Raw genomic sequence first — 24,496 nt, forward strand, 5'->3', positions numbered from 1 at the left:
AGTGAAGGGTTTTTATCTTCTTTAGTATCTAATTACAAAGATATCGTGCATGTATATTCCTATGGGGATGGTGTGGTGAATCACAAAGCGGTTAAATGTGCTGAGCCACTTTGTCTGAAGTGTAAAACAAAAGTGATGTGTCTATTTGTTGATCAGATGTCCTTAAAATATACAAAGATTAGTTTTTGACAAGGCTTCAACTGTGCTTTTGTACAAAATTCACATTCCTTCATTCTTTTAAAGAACAATTCACACTTGGCTTCATGCTAGAGCAGTTCTCCTCCCTGCGTATGACCCTGCTCTGTTTCTAACCCTGCAATGACAGATTTACACCTCCAGTAAAATGACACACTCTGCTAGAGACCTGTCTCCACACGAGCTGCAATGCAAATATTTATCTCAGCATAATACTGGACACCCACTGGACAGCAGATCTGTATCTACCGTGTCTGTTTTATATATAATCTTAACACTGAACTAGCACCTTTTTCCATACCCAGATCAGTTTTGACCCAGAGGAACGTGAGCTTATAAAACAGTGATAACTTAGTACTAAGTTCTCAGCTAAATCCATGGTAGCACTTTAATTAACAGTCTGGTTCCACATATGCATACTGTGTTCTTATTATAGTTATTAAAGCTATATTTGTGTAAATGAAGCCTACTAGGTCTCCAGGTGATGTCATTCCTTCTAGTTTTAAGCATACTCTCATTTAGCTCATCTTTTTAAAAAAAAATGGTTTAGATCCCTTTCACAAGAGTAATTTTTTCCCCATTTCGAAGCTGCCTTTTATTTCTAAGGTATATGAAAAAAATGTGTTGGAACAGTTAAATGATCTTTTAAAGAGGAATGATATCTTAGATAGATTCCAGTCTGGTTTTAGAGACCACTTTACTATTAAAAAAATACCTATACCAGTTATCTAAAATGGCCTGGTAACTGTGAAGAAACATGCTAAAAACTATTCAAACAACCTTTGCATATGCACAGTAATAAAAACTACTCGTAGCAACCATATAACAAAACAACCACTAAAAGTGAGACAAGCTCATTACTGATTCCAGTAATCCTTTCAGCCTAAACCAACCACAAGCACAATCAGACTAGACAAGAGCTAAACTGAATCTCATGAAGCAGTACCCCAGAGACACATTCACCTGAAAGCAATACACAAAGATAGTGAGACTAGTTTAGAGAGAGCAGCCCTGACTCAAGAGACGCTGCAAAATAATACACCAAGCCAACATCAACAGTACGAGAAAGAAAGTTCATTCATTTAAAAAGATTAATTTTTAAGATTTTATTTAAAAAGTTAAGTAATACATTATATAATTTGGAATTCTAGAAAAATCACACATTACACTTGTTTCCTTAGAACTGAAAAAGGAAATGTTCATCTTATTTGAAAACGACTTTCATGATGTTTGATTCCATAAATGGTTCTAGAACAGGCTTGTTCTTCTAACATGTGCTAAAATTATCTGACAGCAGCATTATTCACATATAATGTCATATTCCTGTGTTCTATTATCAGGATTGTCTAGTTTTTATAATGAGCTTGTTGATACCTGACTGATTGAATTAGCTGGACCAGTTCTCGATTTATGAACACAAGTCAATACTTTCATCATGTACAACTCATAATTGATTATTTTAACTGGGTCTTATTGCATGCATGTGCAAAAACATTTGTTTTAGCACTGATTTGGGCCACTGTTCAATTATTTTCTTTTCCAATATGTATTATTTGACATTTAGACATATATTGTTTACTTAAAGATCTGTGCCAGGTTTCCCGATAACGATTGATCTTTGCACTTAAGAATGTTTTCTACGAGTAATACGATAATTTATGATAGTTCGTTATTGTTTCACGTGCGTTTCCCAACAATGCACTTAAAGCAATCGCACGTAGCTGTGCTTTAAGTGCTACTTATGAGTCGCTATCTGTTTGTCAAGTGCTGAAATGTCGCCTTATAAAATGGCTCTTAATTGTAGTACACAATCGTTTATTGACGTTAACCCAATGCTGCATTCCAGACACAGAACTTGGAATAATAACTATAGTAATAACTATAATACAATACATTATATTATATTAAAGTGCAGGGTTCCTCAAATCTGGACCTCGGGATCCACGCTCCTGCAGAGTTTAGCTCTAACCCTAATTAAACACACCTGAGAATGCTAATCAATGCCAATCAATGTCTTTGGTATCATTAGAAAACCACAGGCAGGTGACTTTGATCAGGGTTGGAGCTAAACTCTGCAGCGCAATGGACCTCCTCTGTCTTCTTACAATGTACTTAGGGCTTAAAGATTATTCCAGAGCACCCGTAAATCTACGATAATTTTCAAGTGCTACTTAAATGTCGATGCTTCTGGGAAACAGATGTAATATTAAGATCAGTCGTACGATCATTTTTACGAACTTCTTAGAAAAATCATATATTGTAAATAAAATCAGTACTTATACTTTTAACGCAGTATTATTCTATTAGGAAAAATAAAGGATATGTGCATTAAACCATACAGAGTAACTGCAGAATAAAATAATAATTTTGTAGCCAAAATCTTTGAAAGGGATACAAGCCCAGAACCATTATCATTAAAGTTATCATTAATAGTTCAAAACCAAGGTCAATGAAGCAGCATAATTGTAATATACTGCATTATCAAATGTTCTGAAAACATTTTTGCATTTTAAGAGAAAAATGTGTGGGGAAAAAATGACCAGCAACAACTGATTGACTAATTATATTTCCATGATGGGCTCTATTCAAGTGGTAGACCTCAGAGCACTTGTAGAAATACACTCACCCAAAATAGCAACGACTTCATCGTCCTGGATGACCTCCAAAGACCCTGACACCACGAAGCAGAGGCTGTCCACGCTTTCGCCTGCGTGGTAGATGAGGTCTCCCGGGGCGCAGTGGATGGTCTGAAACTCCATGGCAAGCGCTCTCAAACACCCATCGCTGGCCAGTCGGAAAGCCGGGTGCTCTTTGAACACTTTCCTGTTGAGATGAACGCAGATGTCCGCTCGCATGTCTTTGGGGCAAATTTGCAACACCTGCAGTACAATAAAAAAAAAACAGTGAAAACAATCAAATCTTAGCATCATGTTAAAACAAAAACTGGACGTTCTGCGAACCCTTCACGGAAAATTTATGAGATTTTGAGAAGCTGTTGAAAGCCTTACGTAACAGTCAGACTGTGATCTTAAACATTAGAGGGTCATTATTCACAAATGCCACGGATGTTATGGCAAAGACCAAACAAATGACCGTTACAGTGAATAAAGAAAATAAGCTCCCTGGATAAAGAGTCTGCGAGACACTGTGCCAAATACCTTATCTGTGTCAATTCCTCTGGACATGGACCACGTAGAGACGATATAGTCCATGACCCTCTCGCTGAGGCCCTGGGGAACCTGGTAGAGCTTCAGGAAGTCTCGCACGCTGTTTAACATCTCGTGGTAGCGGTTGGTGTTGGCGTACATTTGCTGGAAGATGGTGGTTACGTTACCAAAGATGGTGGCATAAAGGAGAGCTGAAAGAATGAAACATTTCTGTTAACATCCTGACTTTTGCATACTTTTAAAAACAGCACTTCAAAAGAATACACTTAAGTGTAAACTGAATGCAAATAACACTTTATTTTAAGGTGTCCTTATTACAAGTTACATGTACTTACTATTATAATAACAATTCTAATTGCATGCAATAACACTAAGCTTTTCCATAATCATAACCCCATATAGTAAGTACATGTAGTTAATAAATATTACACAGTACTTAAATGTATCATTACACTGTAACAAGGACACCTTAAAATAAAGTTCAACCAAACGTATTAGTGCTGGGCAATGATTAATCGCGATTAATCGCCTCTAAAATTGAAGTTTTCTTAAATATATGCATGCATGTGTGTGAATTTATATAAACATAATAAATATACACAGCGCACACACATAAATTATGCATACAAAAACTTTTATTTTGGATGCAGTTAATCGTTGCACTAAATATTATGTGATGTATTTAGATATATTTGTAGATGCAGTTTAGTACATTTTAAACATCTAGCACATCTAAGTTTAGTAAATATATTAATGTTATGTTGAGTAAACATATTACATGTGCTTTAGTGTGTTGACTGACATACTAAAGCACGAGTAAAATACTTTGTTATAATTTATTATACAATTTATAATTTATAATTTACTTGGTTATAACAAAACTGTAGATAGTTTAAATACATTTTAAAAGTCCTAAATCACAACTTCATCATTATAAATGTGTGACTAGAAATCAATGACATTTAAGTATATTTTAGTTTACCATACTTGTCAGCACATTCAGCAGGTCTATATTTCAAAGATAATAGAAGTAAATATTATTTATAAAAGATGTACTGAAGTGGGTTAAAAAAAACACTCTTAAGTTCAGCTAATTGCACTTACTTTCATACATTTAAACTGTAAAACACACAACCTATAAAATGATGTATATAATATAAACTATAGAAAATAATGTAATGTACTGTTAAAAAATTGGGGCAAAAGGTAGCAATAGTGCACTATATACTGCTGTGGCATCTGTAAATGTCTCTTGATGGAGAATATCGCAAATCAGCCACTTGGATCCATTTGGTTAGTAATAATGTCTCAGTAGGCAGTAGAGCAATCCTACACATCCTAGTCAAGGACAGACAGTAGGGTTGTAAAGAAACCGGACACTTGCTTGCTCTGCAACCTGCTAAACCTCTGACCTTAATGATCTCAGCTGCTATGCCCCAAAGCTGCTGATGTCTCTTTCAGGTCCATTAGTATGTCATATAGACCATGATATTGATCACCGTCCTGAAAGTGTTTTTCCAGGTGAAGTTGAAAAGCTCAACCTCAGCATGTCAAGCTGCCTGTCTCCAGTTCCTCCAATGGAGCAATGTAGTTGTGCACCATTTAATATAAAAGGTTTTAAAAAATGAATAATCCCGGTATTGTGCCATGATAAATGCAGTTATTCAGTTTTTTTCCTGCTTAGCCTGCAGCATCTCACAAACACCACAAGCTTAATGGCCATGACATGTTGTTCTTGAATATCATCACTGCAGCCAAATGCAATTTTTGAGTCCTCTCACTTCGCTCCATCAGCAATACTACTGAATTACAGCCCTGCTTTATTGTATCAGTTACATTTCAGGCAATTGGCTTTCCAGTCACCCTCTGCCGCCTCCTGAGGCCTTCCTACTCACCAGAGGTGATATTAATCAATCTCAGCTCAGCATGTGCAGAATGTTAAAGATAATACACATCTGGTGATGGGAAATATCCCATGTGAGGCAGTGGATAGCTGATTTGATACTAGTGGTGGGCATCTATACTGTGCATTTACCCAGGGATGTCATTATTTGATATTAAGTATTTGCACTAATGTTTTGTACTTTCTTTTGTACGCAGACTAGCTGCCATTGAAAACTGAACAACTTGCAGTTATTGGGAAAGACTGGCGTACCACATGGTGGAACGTAAAATAATGTAAAACATGCAAAGTCAAAATGAGGATGTCCTTATTGAGGGGTTTTGTTAGACACATTTGCCAATGAATTTCACAACTTGACACTATAACCTTGCATGTCACTTAAATCCCTATCCTATTAGACTAACAAAATGCTGTATATGATTTGTATAAAATAGACGCTCCTAAAAACACTCCTCTGTATCCACAAATGTTTTGCATACTTCAGATTAATAGTAGTATTGTGTATTTTAAATACTTCCCCAAGCTTTCACAATTAGCACTTGCTTAAAGGGTCTTTTTCGGCAGATACCAGCGGGCCACTGGAATCGCCTTAACTTTTTACTCCATAATGACAGTAATTTTGTTAGATTAAAGGCCCTGTTATACTTCCAACAAAGTTCCTCGGAGGCAGGGTGTAGATTAATGTGAACATGTGTCATGACGCTCACACCTATCCCCAAAACAATGATGCAATGAAGAAGCATAGGCAATCTAGGTGTGAGATGAGCCCCAATGGTCAGGATATTATAGACAAAAGAATAATGATTAGCAGTAGTTCATAGTCAAGTATCATGCTTGCAATAGAAACAAAAAACCTTTTCATAATCAGTCCTTTATAGGAAGTGTGAATGTCTCATAGTTTGAAAACTTTAGCATGATGTGGGTAAACAAATATTGGAGTCAGTTTCTTACTTTATTTTATTAGTGTTCATTTATTTTATTGAACTGGATAAACAGTTTCACCTTTTTTATTTTATGTGGTGTCATGACTTTGAACTTTTTTCATAACTCCAGGTCGTCGACACCAAACTTCGTTGCAATTACTTTCTAGGAATTAAATACTTCCTCTGAATCTTTAAAGTCTCTCCACGAGCGATCATACAGGTGAGGATATATTTGTGCAGTTTAGCTATTCGACACTCCATTGTATTCAGGAGGTGTTGCTCTCCTTTAGGACTTCCACAGAATGAGGAAAAAACTCACGTCAAAGAAGGTTGTGTTCCAGAACGCACCCACTGATTGTGTAATCGCCATGGACCAATGGATGCTCAAAAGTGTTTAGGAGCCAAAACAAACTCCCCCTGAAAGTTTGCTTTGGTGAGCGGTTTCGAACTGCCGAAACAAACTCAAAACGAACTTCTTTTCAACCTGATTTGTTCTAAATGACGTCATATCAGTTCATTCTTCAATTTTCGTTTGAAGTATACCGGGGCCTTAAATATCAACATGCATTTACTCATCTCATCTTGACAAAAACAGATTCAGCATTCCTCAGAATTAATAAAAACAGTCAAATGCAAACGCAGAATATTATACAAACCTGCAATAATTAAATGTGTTAAATAAGACAAATATTATTTATGTATTTAATCCCATTTTGTTAATTTAAGTCTTTGCTACTGAACTCCAATGATCAAATTCAACTATACTAAGCAAAAAATTATACATTTGTCACATAATTATCTCCACTGTCGTATAACAGTAAAAGGCAAAACACCAAAAACAAATCTTAAAAATGTCAGAACTCATTTAAAAATATTTTTGTTCATAATTTCTGTAACACTGTACTAGCTGGGTGTGGTGTAACAAATTTACTGTGACAAGTAAACTGTTAGTCCGCAGTGAATGTGAAAATGTGATTTATCTGAAGCAGTATTTTGATCCAATGAGAATTCATGCATGGGCGCAACACTTTTCATTCCATTGACTTCCATTTATATGTATGCAAATGCAGGAGACAGAAAACACAAGCTTGTTTGAATTCCTCTGTATTGCAAAGTTTAAGTTTGGTTCATTTGTATGTGAATATGTGTTGCCAATAAATGACTGAAGTGGTCTCTGAACGGAATCAAAAGACTGCAAACTTAAATCTGCAGAATTTGAGCACAGTAAGATTACATATATTTACATTTTAGAAGCATTTAAAGTTAAATTGCGCTTTATATAAAGACACCTGAGAGCATGACCTCATATATTGATATATGCCGTTTCCACAAAAAATCTTGATTGCTCAAAGTGTGACCTTTACTCTGCAGTTGCACCTGCCTGGTGTAACCTTATCAGTGGTTATTTCTAGAAATGTTTTGTATGTGAGTGTCACAGTCTGAAAGAATGGCTCTCAGTGCGGACACTGATCACTCATCACATAGACCACTGAGAGGAAGGCCTGTCACTGGGACAAAAGCAAGTGTTCATCACAGCCAGAGACTGTAAACTGCAAGTCTAAAAGAGAGCACACTAATACACTTATGATGACAGCATTCATTCATAACACAGCACTCGGAGCTAAACATCATGACTAGTTAAAGCATGAATAAAGAAATAACTGCGCTACTGTACTTCAGTATTGCACTGTATTTTATTTTCAGAACCTTTACTTTTACTTACATTCCAAAGCGTAATATCGTACTTTCATTCCAATACAATTGATAAAAACTAGTGCTGTCAAACGATTAATCGTGATTAATCACATGCAAAATCAATGTTTTTGTTTACATAATATGTGTGTGTAGTGTGTTTATTTATTATGTATTTATAAATGCACACACATGCATGTAATTATTTCAGAAAACAGTTACGTTTATATATTAAATATATTTATATATAATTTATATCAATATAAATATATACACGTAAATGCAAGTAAATATTTTCAAAACATGTGTGTATATATAAATACACACACACATACAGCATAAATATACACAGTGCACAAACATGTATTAATACATAAATACACTGACATTCATTTCATGTATTTTTCATTTTATCAACAGATAAGAATCTACGGCCCATTTATCAGGAAATCACTTGAGATCATTTTCTATTTGTATCAGGGCTGTTTTACCACATACTGTACTATTTTTGACCATGTGGAAATTAAAATCAGTCATTGGGTAAAATCACAGCTGGAGAGATGAAAATGAAAGTTAAATCTGTCATCTGTTTGACAGAAAAAAAGGAACTGAACTTTTTTTCTGGTTGAATAGAGATAAATTCAATGGTCCGCTTCCTAATAGTTTTAATTATACATATGTTGCAACAAAAGAAAACCTCCATGCAATAGCCTATTTTTATAAAAAATTCTGATAACTTTTCTATTTGCATTTATTGTGCCAATACGATCAGAAACATCACAGGCTGGTGATATGGAAATGTGGAGCCTTTGCAGAACCCCATCTGAATGTTTCAGATATCTGAAAAAATGTACCTTGAGAAGCCAGTATATATTTTATCTGGGATTCATTGCATAGTCACTTTGAAGAGAGGTAAATTTAAAGAGATTCTGAATGTGTTTCAATGAGATTAGACCCATTATACAACTTGAAACAACTTGAGCCTTTTTGAGCGGTCATCTCTGGCAAATAGTGATTTGTTTATTTGTCAAATTTGAATCTATAAACAAATGTGACTTATTTTAATTTGATTTAAGATGATTCTTTACAGTGGACCTGTCGAATCACTGCAAATCACATGATCTGTGAATTTTACAATGCAGACTTAAAATTAGAAAAAAATGGCTTTCTTAATCAAAAGTAGTATTTTACAACAACATTAAAAATGTCCAACACCCAAAATAGTCCACATATCAGATATGTTGCACCAAATCTAAAGTCTGTTGTTTATTGGTCAGCAGAAGGCGGTTTAGAAATTGTATAATTTTGCCTCATATAATGATAATGATATTTTGTTCTCAGTTTCTGCTCTAACATCCTCCCAACTCACAACAAAGTCACATCATGATGGTAGCCCTGTCATCAGAGCACAGTAATGCATTAGCATCCTCCTCGGAGACGAGACAAGATGCTTTCTCATGCAAAACAAGCTCTTGACACGATGTACCAGACTCTGTAGTTACTGATATTACCACAGTCAGAAACAGAAGTTTGTTCCTCAGTTGGTTACATCCTGTGCTGAGTTGTATAGTAGCTACAGGTCATGTGTGATCTTGTGTTTTTACCCGGACCAGTTACCAGCAGCTACTGAACATTTTTCTAGCACGTTTGGTATTTTTGTAGTATAGCTCTGGGTACTCCTGTCCACAATGAAATATTACTGGTCTTGCTCCATATATTGCCATATATGAAACATCAAATATCTTCTTATTGGTTATTATTCTTTGGCTGTACACAGCATTTATTTTTTCTTTGAGAGTGAAAGTGATTTCTGAAAGTCACAAAAATAAATAAATAAATCAATCAATAAACTGCATCTCTGAAGCACTTTGAGTGCATATTTAGGCGACCCAAACTGCATTAATGACACCCCACCCACTCTCAGGGGGACTTTAATGGTTTCTGTGTTCTCACTGAAGTGTAACAAGCGTCTAATGAGCCTCCAGGGTGAGAAGAGACCAAGAAAGAAATAACCAACAGAGAAGAGAAGCTGTCAGGACCCTATGAGAGCTCTCTTCATGCTTTCTCTCTCTCTCTCTCTCTCTCTCTCTCTCTCTCTCTCTCTCTCTCTCTCTCTCTCTCTCTCTCTCCATCTCTCTTCTCTCTCTCTCTCTCTCTCTCTCTCTCTCTCTCTCTCTCTCTCTCTCTCTCCATCTCTCTCTCTCTCTCTCTCTCTCTCTCTTCTCTCTCTCTTAATGGCTGTCTTTCTGTTAAATAACTGAAACTACAAAACTGCCAACACAGAATCAAAGTCATGTATTGGCTAAAAATGGTTACACTTTATTTTAAGGTGTCATTCTTACAGTGTAATTATACATGTACTGTAAGTACTGAGTAATATTAATTAGCAACATGTACTTACTTATTAGGTTCGGGTTCGGATTAGGGCTTAGTTTAGGGTAACTTGCATGTAATTATGCATAATTTATTGTCATTATAATAGTAAGTGCATGCAACGTGTAACAAGGACACCTTAAAATAAAGTTTGGCTCTCAGCTTGTGTGTGTCTGAGAGAGAGAGCGAGAAAGACAGAGAGAGAGAGAGAGGTTTTAGTCCTGTCCTGTATTCAGACACACTCTTGCAGTGGGCCTAATTTTCTGCTCCCATTTACAGCCCGACTGTCCCATCATTTAAACACAGCATCCCAGAAAACAAAAAACACTGATTACTGCTATTTAAACTATTTATTAATCTATTTATTAGTTTATCTGTTCACATTTCATTCCATAATCTATATTAATTTAGAGAGAGCATATGAACATAAAGCTTAAATTAATTTCCCCTTCTCATTATTATAATGCAAACGGCTTTATTTTCTTAAACTGGAGTCTAATATCATCTTCTCCCTGTGCGTGTGTGTAAAGCGCTGTCACTCTGACTGAATGTGTGCCTGCTGTGATTCCTGTGCATCAGCAGGATCACACTGTGATCTTCTGTCTTTCTGTCAGTCTCCCCCCACTTTTATGACACTCTGCATCACCGTCACCCTCGGGCAGCCAGCAGCATCACTGACGCCTCAAACGGGGCAAACCCATAGAGACCAAACACAACCACACTAACTGCTCCAGTACACACTAGCACAGACACACACACACACACTGAGCAGACTTGCAGGGTGAGCTTGTCCCAGACAACAATTTGAGAAAAACAAACTCATTCACCTCAGAGACTCATACAAACATTTAGGTCTAAGCAAGTAGAATCGCTCCTACTTTAAGAATAGCCTACACTACGAGATGCAATATCAACAATAGTTTAGCTAATGGTGAAACGGTGCAGCCACATTAGCAAAGTTTTCAGTCAAATTTTCAGTCAAATGTCAGTTAATAGCTGGTTAATAGTGAGAATCGGAAGTTACTTTAAAGTGTTAACAGATATGAAAAAGAAAGTCTATTCATACTCTAATGACTTTTGGCTGACATGTGCACCAAATGTCTAAAGGGGACCATCAAAATAAATTGTTACCAATACATGTAGTTAAGAATTACTTTGTGATTATGTATCCGAATATATGAACACCTAAAGAGTGACTTTGTATTTACAGTGGAAATTAAGAGCATACCACAGATGCAGCCCAGTTGCATCTAATCTGGACAATTGCCTTAAAATCAAGCAGAGCATCTCTAAACTACTTTCCAGTGCATGAAAGTAGAGCTTTCCCAGAACTAAGCAATCATGTAATTCATCACAGTATTCTCCAGGCCGCTGTCTGGACAGAATGCAATCTAGATCACCACTGGCTCTTTATAGACCTGATATTCCACTGAGAGCGAGAGAAAACACCTGCACTCCGAACCTTTACAGCAAACGCAGTGACCCTTCACATCTTTTCAGGGTTTTATTCTGAACTATAATTGATAGATTGAAATCTTTTTCTGACTGTTGTTGTTTGAGGAAATTGATTCCTAGTCTTTTTCTTGTTCTAAAATATACTGGTTATGTAGTGCCACAATCAAGAAATCTGGACTGTACTTACAGCCAATCATCATCATGGCGACGGCGAAGATCTTCTCTGCATCCGTGGTGGGAGCGATGTTCCCGAAGCCGATACTGGTCAGGCTGGTCATGGTGAAGTACAATGACGTGATGTAGACAGAGTTTTTGCTGGGACCCCCTTCCCACTTTTCAGTGCCGCTGACATTGAAGTGATATGGTGTGCCGGCGGCTTCTCCCAGAAGATACAGCCAGCTGTTCCTTCGGAGCAAGTTTCTGTCTTCATCTATGACCTCATAGTCTCCAATGCTGTACCAGATGCAGGCCAGCCAGTGGGCGGCCAGGCCAAACACACAAACCAGCAACACCAGCACCGCCGCACCGTATTCAATGTAATGATCCAGCTTGCGGGCCACACGGCCGAGACGCAACAAACGCACCACCTTCAGAGAGCTGAAGAGGCTGCTGATGCCCTGCAAGAAAGAGAGAACTTTTTGACGAATAGCTGATTCAGAAGATGATTTTAATCATAGTGAGTTACATTACCATACAATTATTGTAGGTACAGTCCAAAAAGAGACTTAGACTGCCACAGACTGTGAGATTTCAGCAATCAAAAGATGATTTAAAGGACACTGTGTAACATGGTTCTAATAATGTGGTTATGACTGAATGATTATGACACGTACTGAATCATGTGTTACTTTCAAAGTTAGTATAGAAGAATAAACGTCGTCAGTATGTATTAGTGGAGCTAAATGAATCACACTTCTACTTCCATGATATTTAAGCCTTAGTTATGTCATGTTAGCCATGTTATGTTGATCAAAACATCATTTCATTTTGCATTTTTACTGGCTAGTCAGTACAGGTAGGTCGTAGCAGCAAACACACAGTGAGATGTTCATCGTGAATTTCTGACAGTTTTCAAAATACATTTTTGGTTGCAAGACTGTGACAACAGTCGTATTTGAACCTCTGTCACAGTATGATGTAGGACCACCGATTAGGAGTAAAGACTTAAAAAACTGGCACGGCTGTTTCACCTTGGTCATCTTTCATCTGGGACAGATCATTATCGTACAGTGTATACTGCCATGAAATTGAATCACGGATGGCAACCAGTTATTGGTTATCAAAATATTGTTCTGTCACTGTATGCTAATGCACTGGGTTCCCATTTAAAGGTGTCATGAACTGAGAAACCAAAATTCCCTCGATCTTTTGACACAAGAGGTCTTTGTACTATAAATACTTGTAAGTTTCAGAACTCAAAACTTTCTTGTTAGTCAAAAAAAAAAACACAGCTTATATTGACGCCAATCTGCTTAAACAGCCACTTGTGGAAAGTTCTACTCTATGATGTAACAGTGTGGATAAGCACTGCCTCCACAGAAGATCAACACCTGCTTCTACATCACTGCCTGTTTAGCCACGCCCACCAATACTACAGCATTGCCATTTTAGACCCATCCACCGATTCTTCATCACTGTCAGTTTATCCCCCGCCCACCGATTCTACATCGCTGCCTGTTTAGCCCCGCCCACTGATTTTGAATGAAGTTTCAGACCACATCAGTAAGAACTCAATCTTTTGTTCCCTTAATTTTTACTGTGGATCCATTTAAAAACAATGCACAATTCGACAGGATTTTCATAAAGATTGAAACTAAAAGACGATGTTCTGTGATGATATTGGATCTGACTCTCTGATTAAAAACAGGACAGAAAATAGCCTATTACTTCTAAATTATGTTTTTTGAACAGTACAAAATAAAATACAAAGAAAGTTCATGGCCCCTTAATAATAAATCGTTTGGATACACCTTATTTTGATGGTGTCCTTTAGACATTTGTTTGACCTTAAGTAACTTTGTAACTACATATCAACTAGCAGTCATTAGAGTATTAATATACTGTCTGCTTAATGTCTGCCAGCACTTTATTCCCATGCTCATCCATTAAAGATTCGACTGTCTTATAAGTAACATTGCAAGCATATGACAACTTATTTTACTAAACCTAAATTATATTTTTATTACTCTAAACCCAGTCAGTTCAAAAATCCGCACGCCCCTGCAGGAGCACCTCAACCCTGTATCAGAGTGGCTGGGCTTTAACTTTACTCTGCCAGCAGCATCAGCAGAGAAAGTATGGGTAACTGATGTTGACGTGCCCAGCATAGACGTCTTCAGCTATTGCTGTGGGAAAGAAGACATTGTGTGTGTGTGTGTGTGTGTGTGTGTGCTGTAATCTCCTGCTCTGACACTTCTGTTCCCCCACAGGCTCTGCTACTGCGGCCTGACAGCTATGTAAAGCCCCAGAAACTAAAGCTCTGAGTGTGCACTTCCTAACGAGGGATTAAATGAACGAGTCTGTGCTAAAATCAAGACCAAGGACAGCACCTGACAGGTTGTGCGTGGTACTTAAAGTTTTAACATGAAATTGAAAGTCACCCATTTTACTTTCTTACTACCAGTTCCTTTTCTCAGTGTGTATACATTATACATATGTGCACATTATTTTAAAGAAAATTACAATTAACATTTAAAGTCTAATGACTTGATCGAAAAAATAAATCTGGTAACACTTTATTTTGGTAGTACACTTTAGACATTGTTCAACCTCTAATTTTGTAACTACATGTAAACAAGCAGTCATTAGACTATTAGTAGGCTGTCATCTTAATATCTGTTAACATGTTATTTTGATGCTTCCCCAACAGACAGTTGGGGACAGTTTAAACTACTAGACTGTTCTACTACTTAAAAATCATGACACAATCTGTAGCTAGTAAATGTTCATGGCACTTAGACATTTTACGATATACAAGAGTCAGTGCAAGAGTGTCCTGTTCCAACATCTCAATGTCATTAAAGTGCTGCTTGTACCGAGCGAACACAATCTGTCACCCACAGTAACTCCTGAAAGAATCCTGAATCCCTCACTCTAAGGATCCCCGGATTATGAAAGTCTTTCCTATTCCAGTATTCAGAGAATGGCAATGTCTATAGTTCATTTACAACTAACACAACAAATACTCAACTGCGTGGCTCCTACTTTTAGCGTATTTCCAGTCTTCATACAGAACACACATGCTGTTGCTGTGGGCTTCTGTACTGAATCACAATACACAAGCCACTAATGAGCATGACTTCTACCTGACATTGCTTTTGAGTGGGGATAATAAGTCTAGTAGCTGCTGATTTTGGCTCACAGACACAATGTTCTAATGTAGATGGGCTTATATATTAGCAATCAAATATGTCTTCTCAGCTAGAGGTTTCTAGGTTTTCTTACAGCTTCTCCATGGAGGGACTGAAATCCCATGTGGTGACATGCAAAAGCTTCTCAATTACAAACCCACTAATAACTGACGAGAAAGTCTCCAGCAGAAGCTGGAATTGAAGCTATGCTTGAATGATCTGGTAATGATGGCTGCTGGGACACCATAGCCATTAACAATGATGACTTCTGAGGGGCATGAAGTTATGGACTAAAGACAGATGGATGTTAGGAGGGTCTAAAGCCTGTGTCTCCTGTGGTGGTTTCTTTCAGAGGTAAACCGCAATGATTTAAAGAATCTATGCATGATGTAGCAATATCACTCACAAAAAAATCACTGCCAGCTTCATTCACAGATGTCCCAAGGGAAATACCTGATATGCTAGGATGAAATCAATCCTGAATATCCTGCTTCAGTGCGGAAAAGCCATCAAGACTGACTGTGAGGCAATAATGCAATTTTAGCAGAAAGATTGAGACTGACACGGCTTGCAGACAACACTTCAATATTCCTTTATGTGTTTTTGTTTTAATAGCACAGCAACTTTACACTCAAAAAATAAAATCTTTAGATGTACCATCCTGTCATTGGGGCAGTACCTTCAGTGACATTTTTGTATCGTATTTACTCCTAAAATATTCATATTAGTATGTTAAGGGTACAGTGTTACTCGGTACATTGTATATCTTGTTTCTAAGATACATATGTCAAGTCGAGTAAATTTTAGTTGTATAGTGCTTTTCACAATACACACAGTTTCAAAGCAGCTTTACAGATAGTCAGACTTATGTCTTTAATACCTTAGTGCTTTACAAAAATGATATTACCATATATAACAATGACATGAGTGATTCTCTGGATTTAGGTCTAGTATCTGTTGTATATCAATGTAGTACAAGTAAAAGCTATGGGTGAATGGTCAGAGGACAAATCATGGGAGCCTGTTTAGCAGGAGCATCTGTCCAAAGCCTGGTGACAGAATGATCTGACCACCCATGGAAGCAGCGAGTAACCCATCTTCGGCGTTAGAAGAGTTCCTCAGTGCCAGTGCTCGAAGGATGGACTCCCAGGAACGGAATCTTAATGGCACTGGTCGCGCTGTCCAGGCTTTGGTGGCGCAGGTGTCCGAGCTCACCCATCAATTACAACTTCTGTGAGCCCCACTGCGCCGCTCACACCATCCGTTTCCCCCACACCACCGGAGACCCCCTCCCAGCCGGAACCACGCCTTCCAGTTCCAGAAACCTACTCTGGTGAGCCAAATTTCTGTAGAGCTTTCCTAACACGATGCTATATGCACTTCTCTCTTCAACCCAGGACCTTCTCCAACGAACAAGCCAAGGTGGCGTTCGTTTTGACGCTACTCCCCTACTGGGAGGGCGGCATTATGGGGAATGGCGGTGTGGGAGAATCAAGATCCATGCTGCGCCTTGTTCCAGAAACTCGCCGCGGAGATGAGGCGAATGTGTTCGATCGGGCCGTCGCCGGGAGAGAGGCGGCTAGGAGGCTAGCCGAATTACGACAAGGAGAGGGATCAGTATCGGATTTCTCTATTGAGTTCCGTACCCTGGCAGCGGAGTGTCAATGGAACGAGGAGGCGCAGTGGGACATGTTCCTGCATGGGCTGGCTGACCGCGTCCAGAAGGAGATCTACGCCCTGGACCTTCCGACCTCACTCAATGGACTCATTGAGCTGGCAATGAGGGTAGATGCACGACTGACACAAGTAGACGTAACCTACCCAATCTCACACCAAGAGCTCCTACAGGTACCCGAGTCAGCGGCGGGGACGTGGCCAGCCCCTCCTATGATCACGAGCCCATGCAGGTAGGGCGAGCTCGGCTTTCCCGGGAGAAGAAGGAGAGGCAGAGATCCCTGGGCCTTTGCCTCTACTGCGGCGGACCCGGTCATCACGCCAACATCTGTCCGGTAAAAGGGCCAAGCCCAGTAGTATGAGGCTACCATCGGATGGGATTTCCACCGAGAAGACCTCATCATCATCTACGCTCCTCCCGGTAAGACTGAGATGGTCAGCAGGATTTGACGACTGTCAAGCACTTCTGGACTCCGGGGCGGAAGGTAATTTCATGGACCATGCACTCGCTTCAAAAACCCTCAGACCCCTCCCTCACCAGATCACGGTTCACGCCCTCAATGGACAAAGACTGCCGGACATCTCACTCACCACTGGAAACATTACCCTCATCACATCAGGCAACCACTCAGAAATCATCTCATTCTATATACTAGACTCTCCTCTTGCACCCATAGTTCTTGGTCACCCCTGGCTCCTCCGTCACAAACCCAAAGTGGACTGGCAACTTCATTCCATCCTGGCCTGGAGTAATAAATGTCATGAGTCTTGTCTAGTGTCTGCTTGTCTGCCTATTTCTATGTCTTTGTTTCAGGAGGAAGCAGTGGATTTGTCTAACATGCCCGCGGAGTACCTCCACTTGAAGGAAGTGTTCAGTAAGTCTCGTGCTGCTTCTCTCCCTCCGCATCGTCCCTATGACTGTGCCATAGATTTACTGTCAGATAAGTCTCCGCCTAAAGGCAAATTATATTCACTTTCTGTTCCAGAAAGGGAGGCTATGGAGAAATATATTTCTGATTCTCTAGCTTCGGGGTTCATCCGCCCTTCCTCTTCTCCAGCGGGGGCGGGGTTCTTTTTTGTGGGGAAGAAAGACAGGTCTCTGCGACCTTGTATTGATTACTGGGGACTGAACAAAATCACGATAAAGAATACATACCCTTTACTGTTGATGTCTTCAGCCTTCGAGAGGTTGCAGGGAGCGTTGATCTTCACGAAATTGGACTTACGTAATGCTTATGATTTGGTCCGTATTAGGGAGGGGGATGAATGGAAGACCGCTTTTAACACCCCCAGGGGGCACTTTGAATACTTGGTCATGCCCTTCGGGCTGTCCAACTCCCCAGCGGTTTTCCAGGCCTTCGTCAACGACGTGCTGCGAGAAGTGTTTGATCATTTCTTATATGTCTACCTGGACAACATATTGATTTTTTCCTCTTCTCTCCAGGAATACGTGCAGCGCGTTCGACGAGTGCTTCAGAGGTTGCTAGAGAATGGGTTTTTTGTCAAGGTGGAGAAATGCACTTTTCATGCACAGTCGGTTCCTTTTCTTGGATATATCGAGTCGATTGAGGGAATCCGCATGGATCCCAAGAAGGTTAAGGCTGTGGTAGAGTGGCCAAGTCCAGATTCCCGTAAGGCCCTACAGAGGTTTCTGGGGTTCGCCAACTTCTACCATTTTATTCGCAACTTCAGTCAACTAGCCGCACCTCTGACTGCCTTGACCTCCCCCAGAACTACGTTCAGGTGGTCAGACACAGCCGAGGCTGTGTTTGCCAAACTGAAGGGCTGCTTCATTTCAGCCCCTATCTTAATCACCCCTGATCCATCACGTCAGTTTGTGGTGGGGGTCGATGTGTCAGAGGTGGGGGTAGGTGCGGTGTTATCCCAACGTTCTCCCTAAGACGACAAGATGCACCCATGCGCGTTTTTTTCATACCGATTATCCCCTGCCAAACGTAATTATGATATTGGTAACCGAGAACTGTTGGCAGTCAAGATGGCATTGGAAGAATGGCGCCACTGGTTAGAAGGCTCGGGGGTTCCTTTTATAGTATGGACCGACCACAAGAATTTAGAATACATTAGAACTGCCAAAAGGTTGAACTCTAGGCAGGCTCGGTGGGCACTTTTTTTCGGACGTTTTGATTTTACTCTCTCGTACCGCCCGGGTTCAAAGAACATCAAACCCGATTCTTTGTCGCACATTTTTGACCGTTCCGAACGCCCGTCTACTCCCGAGTGTATTTTACCTGAGACATTAGTGGTCTCCACACTCACATGGGAGGTCAAATCGAAGGTCAAGACGGCCCTTAGAAGGGGTAACGCCTCCGCCCGGGTGCCCACCGAATCGATTATTTGTGCCGGAGGCATTACGGTCCAATGTTATTCAGTGGGGGCATTGTTCTAATGTGGCTTGTCATCCAGAAGTTAACCGTACTAAATTTTTGGTCAAGCAACGATTCTGGTGGCCACTTATGGCTCGCGACATTCACAGTTTTGTTTTGGCTTGCTCGGTTTGTGCCACTGGTAAGACTTCCAATCGACACCCTGATGGGTTACTTCAACCGCTGCCGGTCCCTTCGAGACCCTGGTCCCATATCGCACTAGATTTTATTACCGCCCTCCCAGGGCAACACGGTAGTTTTGACCGTGGTGGACCGGTTCTCGAAGGCGGCCCACTTTATTCCCTTGCCCAAATTACCCTCAGCCAAGGAGACAGCGTTGACCATCGTAGATCACGTCTTTCGTTTACATGGCCTCCCAACAGACGTGGTTTCTGACTTTTGGAGTGAGTTTTGTAGATTGCTGGAAGCGACTGTAAGTCTGTCCTCAGGGTTTCATCCCCAGAGCAATGGTCAAACCGAGAGAGCCAACCAAGATTTGGAAAGGGTGTTGCGATTTCTGGTCTCCAAGAATCCTTCCTCCTGGAGCCAACAACTGTCGATGGTGGAGTACGCCCACAATACATTACCTATATCAGCTACGGGCCTATCTCCGTTCGAATGTAGTGTAGGATACCAGCCACCCATTTTTCCCAGTCTGGAATCCGAAGTCGCCGTCCCCTCCATTCACGCCTTTGTCCAGAGGTGTCACCGCACTTGGACTAGAGCCCGCGAGACTCTACTCCAAGTGGGGGCGTGCACCAAGGCTAAAGGCGATTGCCACCGGTCTAGGACTCCCGTATACGTTGTGGGTCAAAAAGTGTGGCTTTCTACCAAGAACATTCCTTTCTGTTCCGTCTCTAATAAGCTTGCTCCCAAATTTATTGGTCCCTTCACTATCACCAAGATCATTAGTCCGGTGGCAGTCCGCCTTAAACTTCCTCCAGCGTACAGGAGAATTCATCCCGCCTTTCATGTATCTAAAATAAAGCCTGTATTTCATTCTTCGATTAATCTGCCTGCCCTGGTTTACACCCCCCCCCCCCATCCCCCTGCCGCGACTCGTAGATGGGGAACCTACTTATTCGGTCAATCGTATTCTGGACTCAAGACGGAGGGGATGCGGATTTCAGTACTTGGTGGACTGGGAAGGTAACGGTCCTGGGGGAGAGAAGTTGGGTGCCTGCTAGAGACATCCTGGATCACTCTCTTATTGATGATTACATTCGACAGGTAAGGGAGTCTGGGGACGCAAGGAGGCGTCAAGGTCCCTGCGTCACCCACCACCAACCCAGCCTGATCATACATCTCAAATAAAGGATTGTTTACTTGTAATTTGCTTCCTGTCCTTTATATGATCATGACAGCATCTGTCTTAAGCAGTCCAATTGTGTGGTCCTTTAAAAACAGCTTTTAAAATTATGACTGCATGCACAAAGCATGGTAGGGCTTCATTAGAGAATAAGAATAGCGGGCAAAATCCTAAAGTGAGTGACAGAGAATGTCAGACACTAAGGATTGTTTAATTGTTGGTCAGTTTTTCTGAGCAAGAGTAAGCAATACTCAAAGTGTTGAAGAAAATATGATTGACTGTCAAAAAGGTGTAAGTGTTCAAAACATTAATTAAGTCGTCACAAAAAATTAAGTCGTTTATACAGAGATAATTTTTATTTTAATGATAGTTAACTATTCTCATCAGTAAATGTAGCCATTTGCCTTAAATGAAAAACAGCCATTTATCAAAAAGTTTAACTTTTTTTTTTTTTGTGCGCAAAATTGGAAAATCATCACTTCCTAATATACAATAGTACAAAATATCGCTACCAAAATATCATGGGTGAATTGTGGAATACCAAAAAAGCCACTGAATATAATAATTTGCATATATGATAAATGACTTTTGCCTCAGAGTGAGCAGACAAAACACAATAAATACTGTCATTTATTTGCCAAATGCATTTCCATCTCCCATTTTATGTATTAACCATTTTTCTCACAAGGCAAAACCACCTCAAGTGAGGTGTTTTATTTTCTACTTTTAATCGGTTCTACTTTTTATTATTTATTTTAATAAATTCTAAATTCAAAATGTGCACTTAAACATGGTGTTGGAAGCATAGCTAATGTCAAAAAATACATGATATGCCTTTCATTTCAATGTCTAACATCAATTGTTAACATCTCATTTCAGACAGAATGCAATATTCTGATGCCGGTCCTATCTGTTTTATGAGAACTGTTTATATTGTGGTGAAGATTTTGGTCATATCGCACACCTCAAAGTACTGTACTTTAAACGGGGAGCTGCTAGAAAGTCCACAAACACTGTAAAGTCAACCACAAAAGAAAAAAATTAATTAAGCTGGATGATGGTGCTATCATCTTATGTAGAGCTGCTTTACAGCTGAATTGCATCTTGCAACATTATGAATTTAACTGAATCAAATCTGAATAATTACATTGTTGCCTTTTGTACAATGGCCAAAACTGAACTGAGCTAAATAATGACATTGTCTTTAGAGCTCACTTACAGTTTCCATAATTGATTCTGATGTTATTCTATTTTAATACTCTGAAGCTGTTTTGACACAATCTGTTCTATATAAAGCGTGACTTGACATAATGCTTAATTGAGCAAGCTAGATGTGAAAGTGGCAAGAACCAAAAACCCAAAGCCTTGGGAGAACAGAACCAGTTTTTACTGCTTGGGTAAATTAGTTTTAATGAGGTCGACTTAAACATTAACAAGAAGTGCAAAATGTATTTTATAGGGGTAGATTTAAGGATGTTGACCAACTGACAAGCGTTTGACAGTGTAGAGAAGAAAACTCACCTCGTCAACGTTCTCAAAGGCGTTAATGACGTCGTAAGGAAGACAGGAGAGGAGGTCGATGACGAACCAGGTCTTCACGTAGTTCATCCGGATGAGCTTTGGGTCTGAAATCACTTCCCCAGCAGGTCCAACAAAAGTGGTGTGGAAGTTGAGCACAATGTCCACCAGGAAAATCACATCCACAATGCTGTCTACCACCAGCCAGGTGACGTTGTTTTGCTTGGTCTTGAAGGACACGTTGTAGGGGACCATGATGGCCGTGTAGAAGGTGAGGATGAGAATCACCCAGTCCCAGGTAGTTTTGAAGGTGCAGTAGTGAAGGATGATGTGAGGAGGTGTTTTTGGAGCCTCTTGTTTGTACTGCGGGAGGATTTCAGAGCCTAGCTGCAATACCTGATGGGTAATAAGAAGACATAACTGTCTAAACAGAAGCTATGAACATTATGGGAGACAGCAGGAGAACATTTCCTCTTTCAACAAACTGCATCCTGATCTATTTGAACACAAACTTCTAAACAAAGAGACTGTTAGGATGGGACTGTTTCCACACCTTTGTCACAATGACAGCATGGATCTGGGAATGGAGATATGCATACACTTGCTTCTATTCAAAAGAACAAATGAGAAGACAGCCTTTCAATTCTGCCTCAAAAAGCCCCATACAGCAGACTAACATCTGGTGTATTTAACTGGAATAACCTTAGTGAAGATAAATAGCACAGAATGAAACTTGAGTGTGGATATTTTAATTTGGGCGTGGCATGAGATGAAGTACAGTATATTTACTTTGAGACTGATTTATGTACAAACTAAGAATTCACATCAAAACTAACTTATTTTTAGTGTTGTGTTGAATTACTGCATGCAGAATTTGTGCAGTGGTTTAGTGCATTCGCCCCAGATTCTGCTGTGAAGAGCCAGTATCATCTGTCTCAGAGCATGCAGATAGATAATAATAGTAATAACTTTATGCACATATGTAACTTAAGCACACTTCTGCTTCATAATCATTTGTTGTGAATCAAAATCAGTGCAGAAGCAACTGAAGGACTCCCTAGGAATAAAACCTATGTGCTGTGATCTATCGGTTGAGCTTTTGGAACAAGAATATGTTTTATTTATTGCCACATAACGAAACACTTGAGCTGCTATGAACACAGGAGGCGGTACGGTCTTATCAAATGTTGTCCACTGCTTCCTCAGAATAAGAATGTGCTCAGAAAGGGCTTCAGAGCTGATGTTGAAACTAAAGGGAGACGTTCATGTTGAGTGTGTTATGTGAACAGCAGCCGCACATGTTGGAGATTTATCTCAGGACAGCAGAGGGGCTTCTGGGATTGCAGCAGACACTCTTGGCTGAGAGTGCTCAAGGTATAAATGGGTAGAGCAATCATTTGATGAAAGTGCTTGAACACACAGACACACATGTAGCCACACACACACAAACACGTTTATTTACCTCGGCCAGACGGGACTGCTTGTGGACGCTCTCGCCTTTGTGCACAGTCGGAGCCAGCTGCTGTAAAACTCCACGGCTGCTCGTCAAGGCCCGTGTCAGACGAGCAAACTTACCCCAGCCTTAATTAATAGAGAAAAACAAAGGTCAAATGTAAGGTCATTGTTTAGTAAATCAATATTATAAAATGGTTTCTGCCTTTGACAAAAAAACTAGTCTATGCACTCTCACAAAAAGGTACAAAAGCTGTAACTTGGGTGGTATCTTTTGTAACATTTAGGTGGTACCTTTTGGTGTACCAGTATGGACCCTTTAGGTACAGATGCTTAACCTTTGAAACATGTAATTTACATGTAATGAAACACCTGGGGTGATGGAAAGTGTGTCAAATCAAACCTTTAGACGAATCGTCTTCAATAGGCTGCTTGAATGCAGTAATATCACTGAAGGTACAGAGGAAAAGGACAACTTTGTCCTGTTCGTTTCGGATGGGAGCAATTTTGACGAAGAACCACACTGGCATCCCTGCAATATCAGCAATATATTTAAATATTTAATATGATAAACATGGACTCTTTTGAATCATTGCGAATGGTCAACTTACTGTTCTTCTTGTACATGAGTATTTCAAAGGAGTTCATCTCGTAGTTCTCAAAGGTCTGGCGGACTTTCTCGCAGGTTTCTTTGTCAGTGAGTTCCCCGTACATGAAGCTGAGATAAGGACACAGAGGCATACATCACCAAGAATCCCTACAACAAACAACTCAAGCTTTAAGCCATGTTGCCTTTTCATGTGGGAGAGACTAACATGATTTAACAGCTCGAGTTTGCAATGAGTCTGCTGTACATGGTTTAGGACTCCTGATTTGTTCACTGACACTAATATAACATATTATATATATATATATATGTATATAAGAAGAAAACAGGGAAAAAACCTGCATGTGCTGCTCTTCTGCATGACTTCAGCACGATGGTATCCAGACAGCTTGCAGAATCCATCATTACTGTAGACAATAGGCCAATCCAGTATCTGGGCATTCCCCAAAACAAAATTGGTGTCTGCCAGGAAGTAATGAAACATTATTTTTCAT

General features: G+C 39.8%; 1 protein-coding gene across 2 annotated transcripts in view; it reads right to left on the reverse strand.

The window, feature by feature from the left end:
* kcnh1b (potassium voltage-gated channel, subfamily H (eag-related), member 1b) overlaps positions 1 to 24,496 on the reverse strand; it is a 37,975-nt gene that overhangs the window by 11,463 nt on the left and 2,016 nt on the right. For both annotated transcript variants that reach the window (XM_059569915.1, XM_059569916.1), the window contains 8 exons: positions 24,341 to 24,464; positions 24,007 to 24,113; positions 23,799 to 23,927; positions 23,406 to 23,524; positions 21,947 to 22,339; positions 11,896 to 12,325; positions 3,354 to 3,553; positions 2,822 to 3,074 (listed from right to left, as the gene is read on the reverse strand). In XM_059569915.1, coding sequence (XP_059425898.1) covers positions 2,822 to 3,074; positions 3,354 to 3,553; positions 11,896 to 12,325; positions 21,947 to 22,339; positions 23,406 to 23,524; positions 23,799 to 23,927; positions 24,007 to 24,113; positions 24,341 to 24,464 — 1,755 coding nt within the window. The remainder of the gene's footprint in view (positions 1 to 2,821; positions 3,075 to 3,353; positions 3,554 to 11,895; positions 12,326 to 21,946; positions 22,340 to 23,405; positions 23,525 to 23,798; positions 23,928 to 24,006; positions 24,114 to 24,340; positions 24,465 to 24,496) is intronic.

Source organism: Carassius carassius, chromosome 16 (assembly GCF_963082965.1).
Source record: "Carassius carassius chromosome 16, fCarCar2.1, whole genome shotgun sequence".
NCBI classification, from domain to species: Eukaryota; Metazoa; Chordata; class Actinopteri; order Cypriniformes; family Cyprinidae; genus Carassius; species Carassius carassius.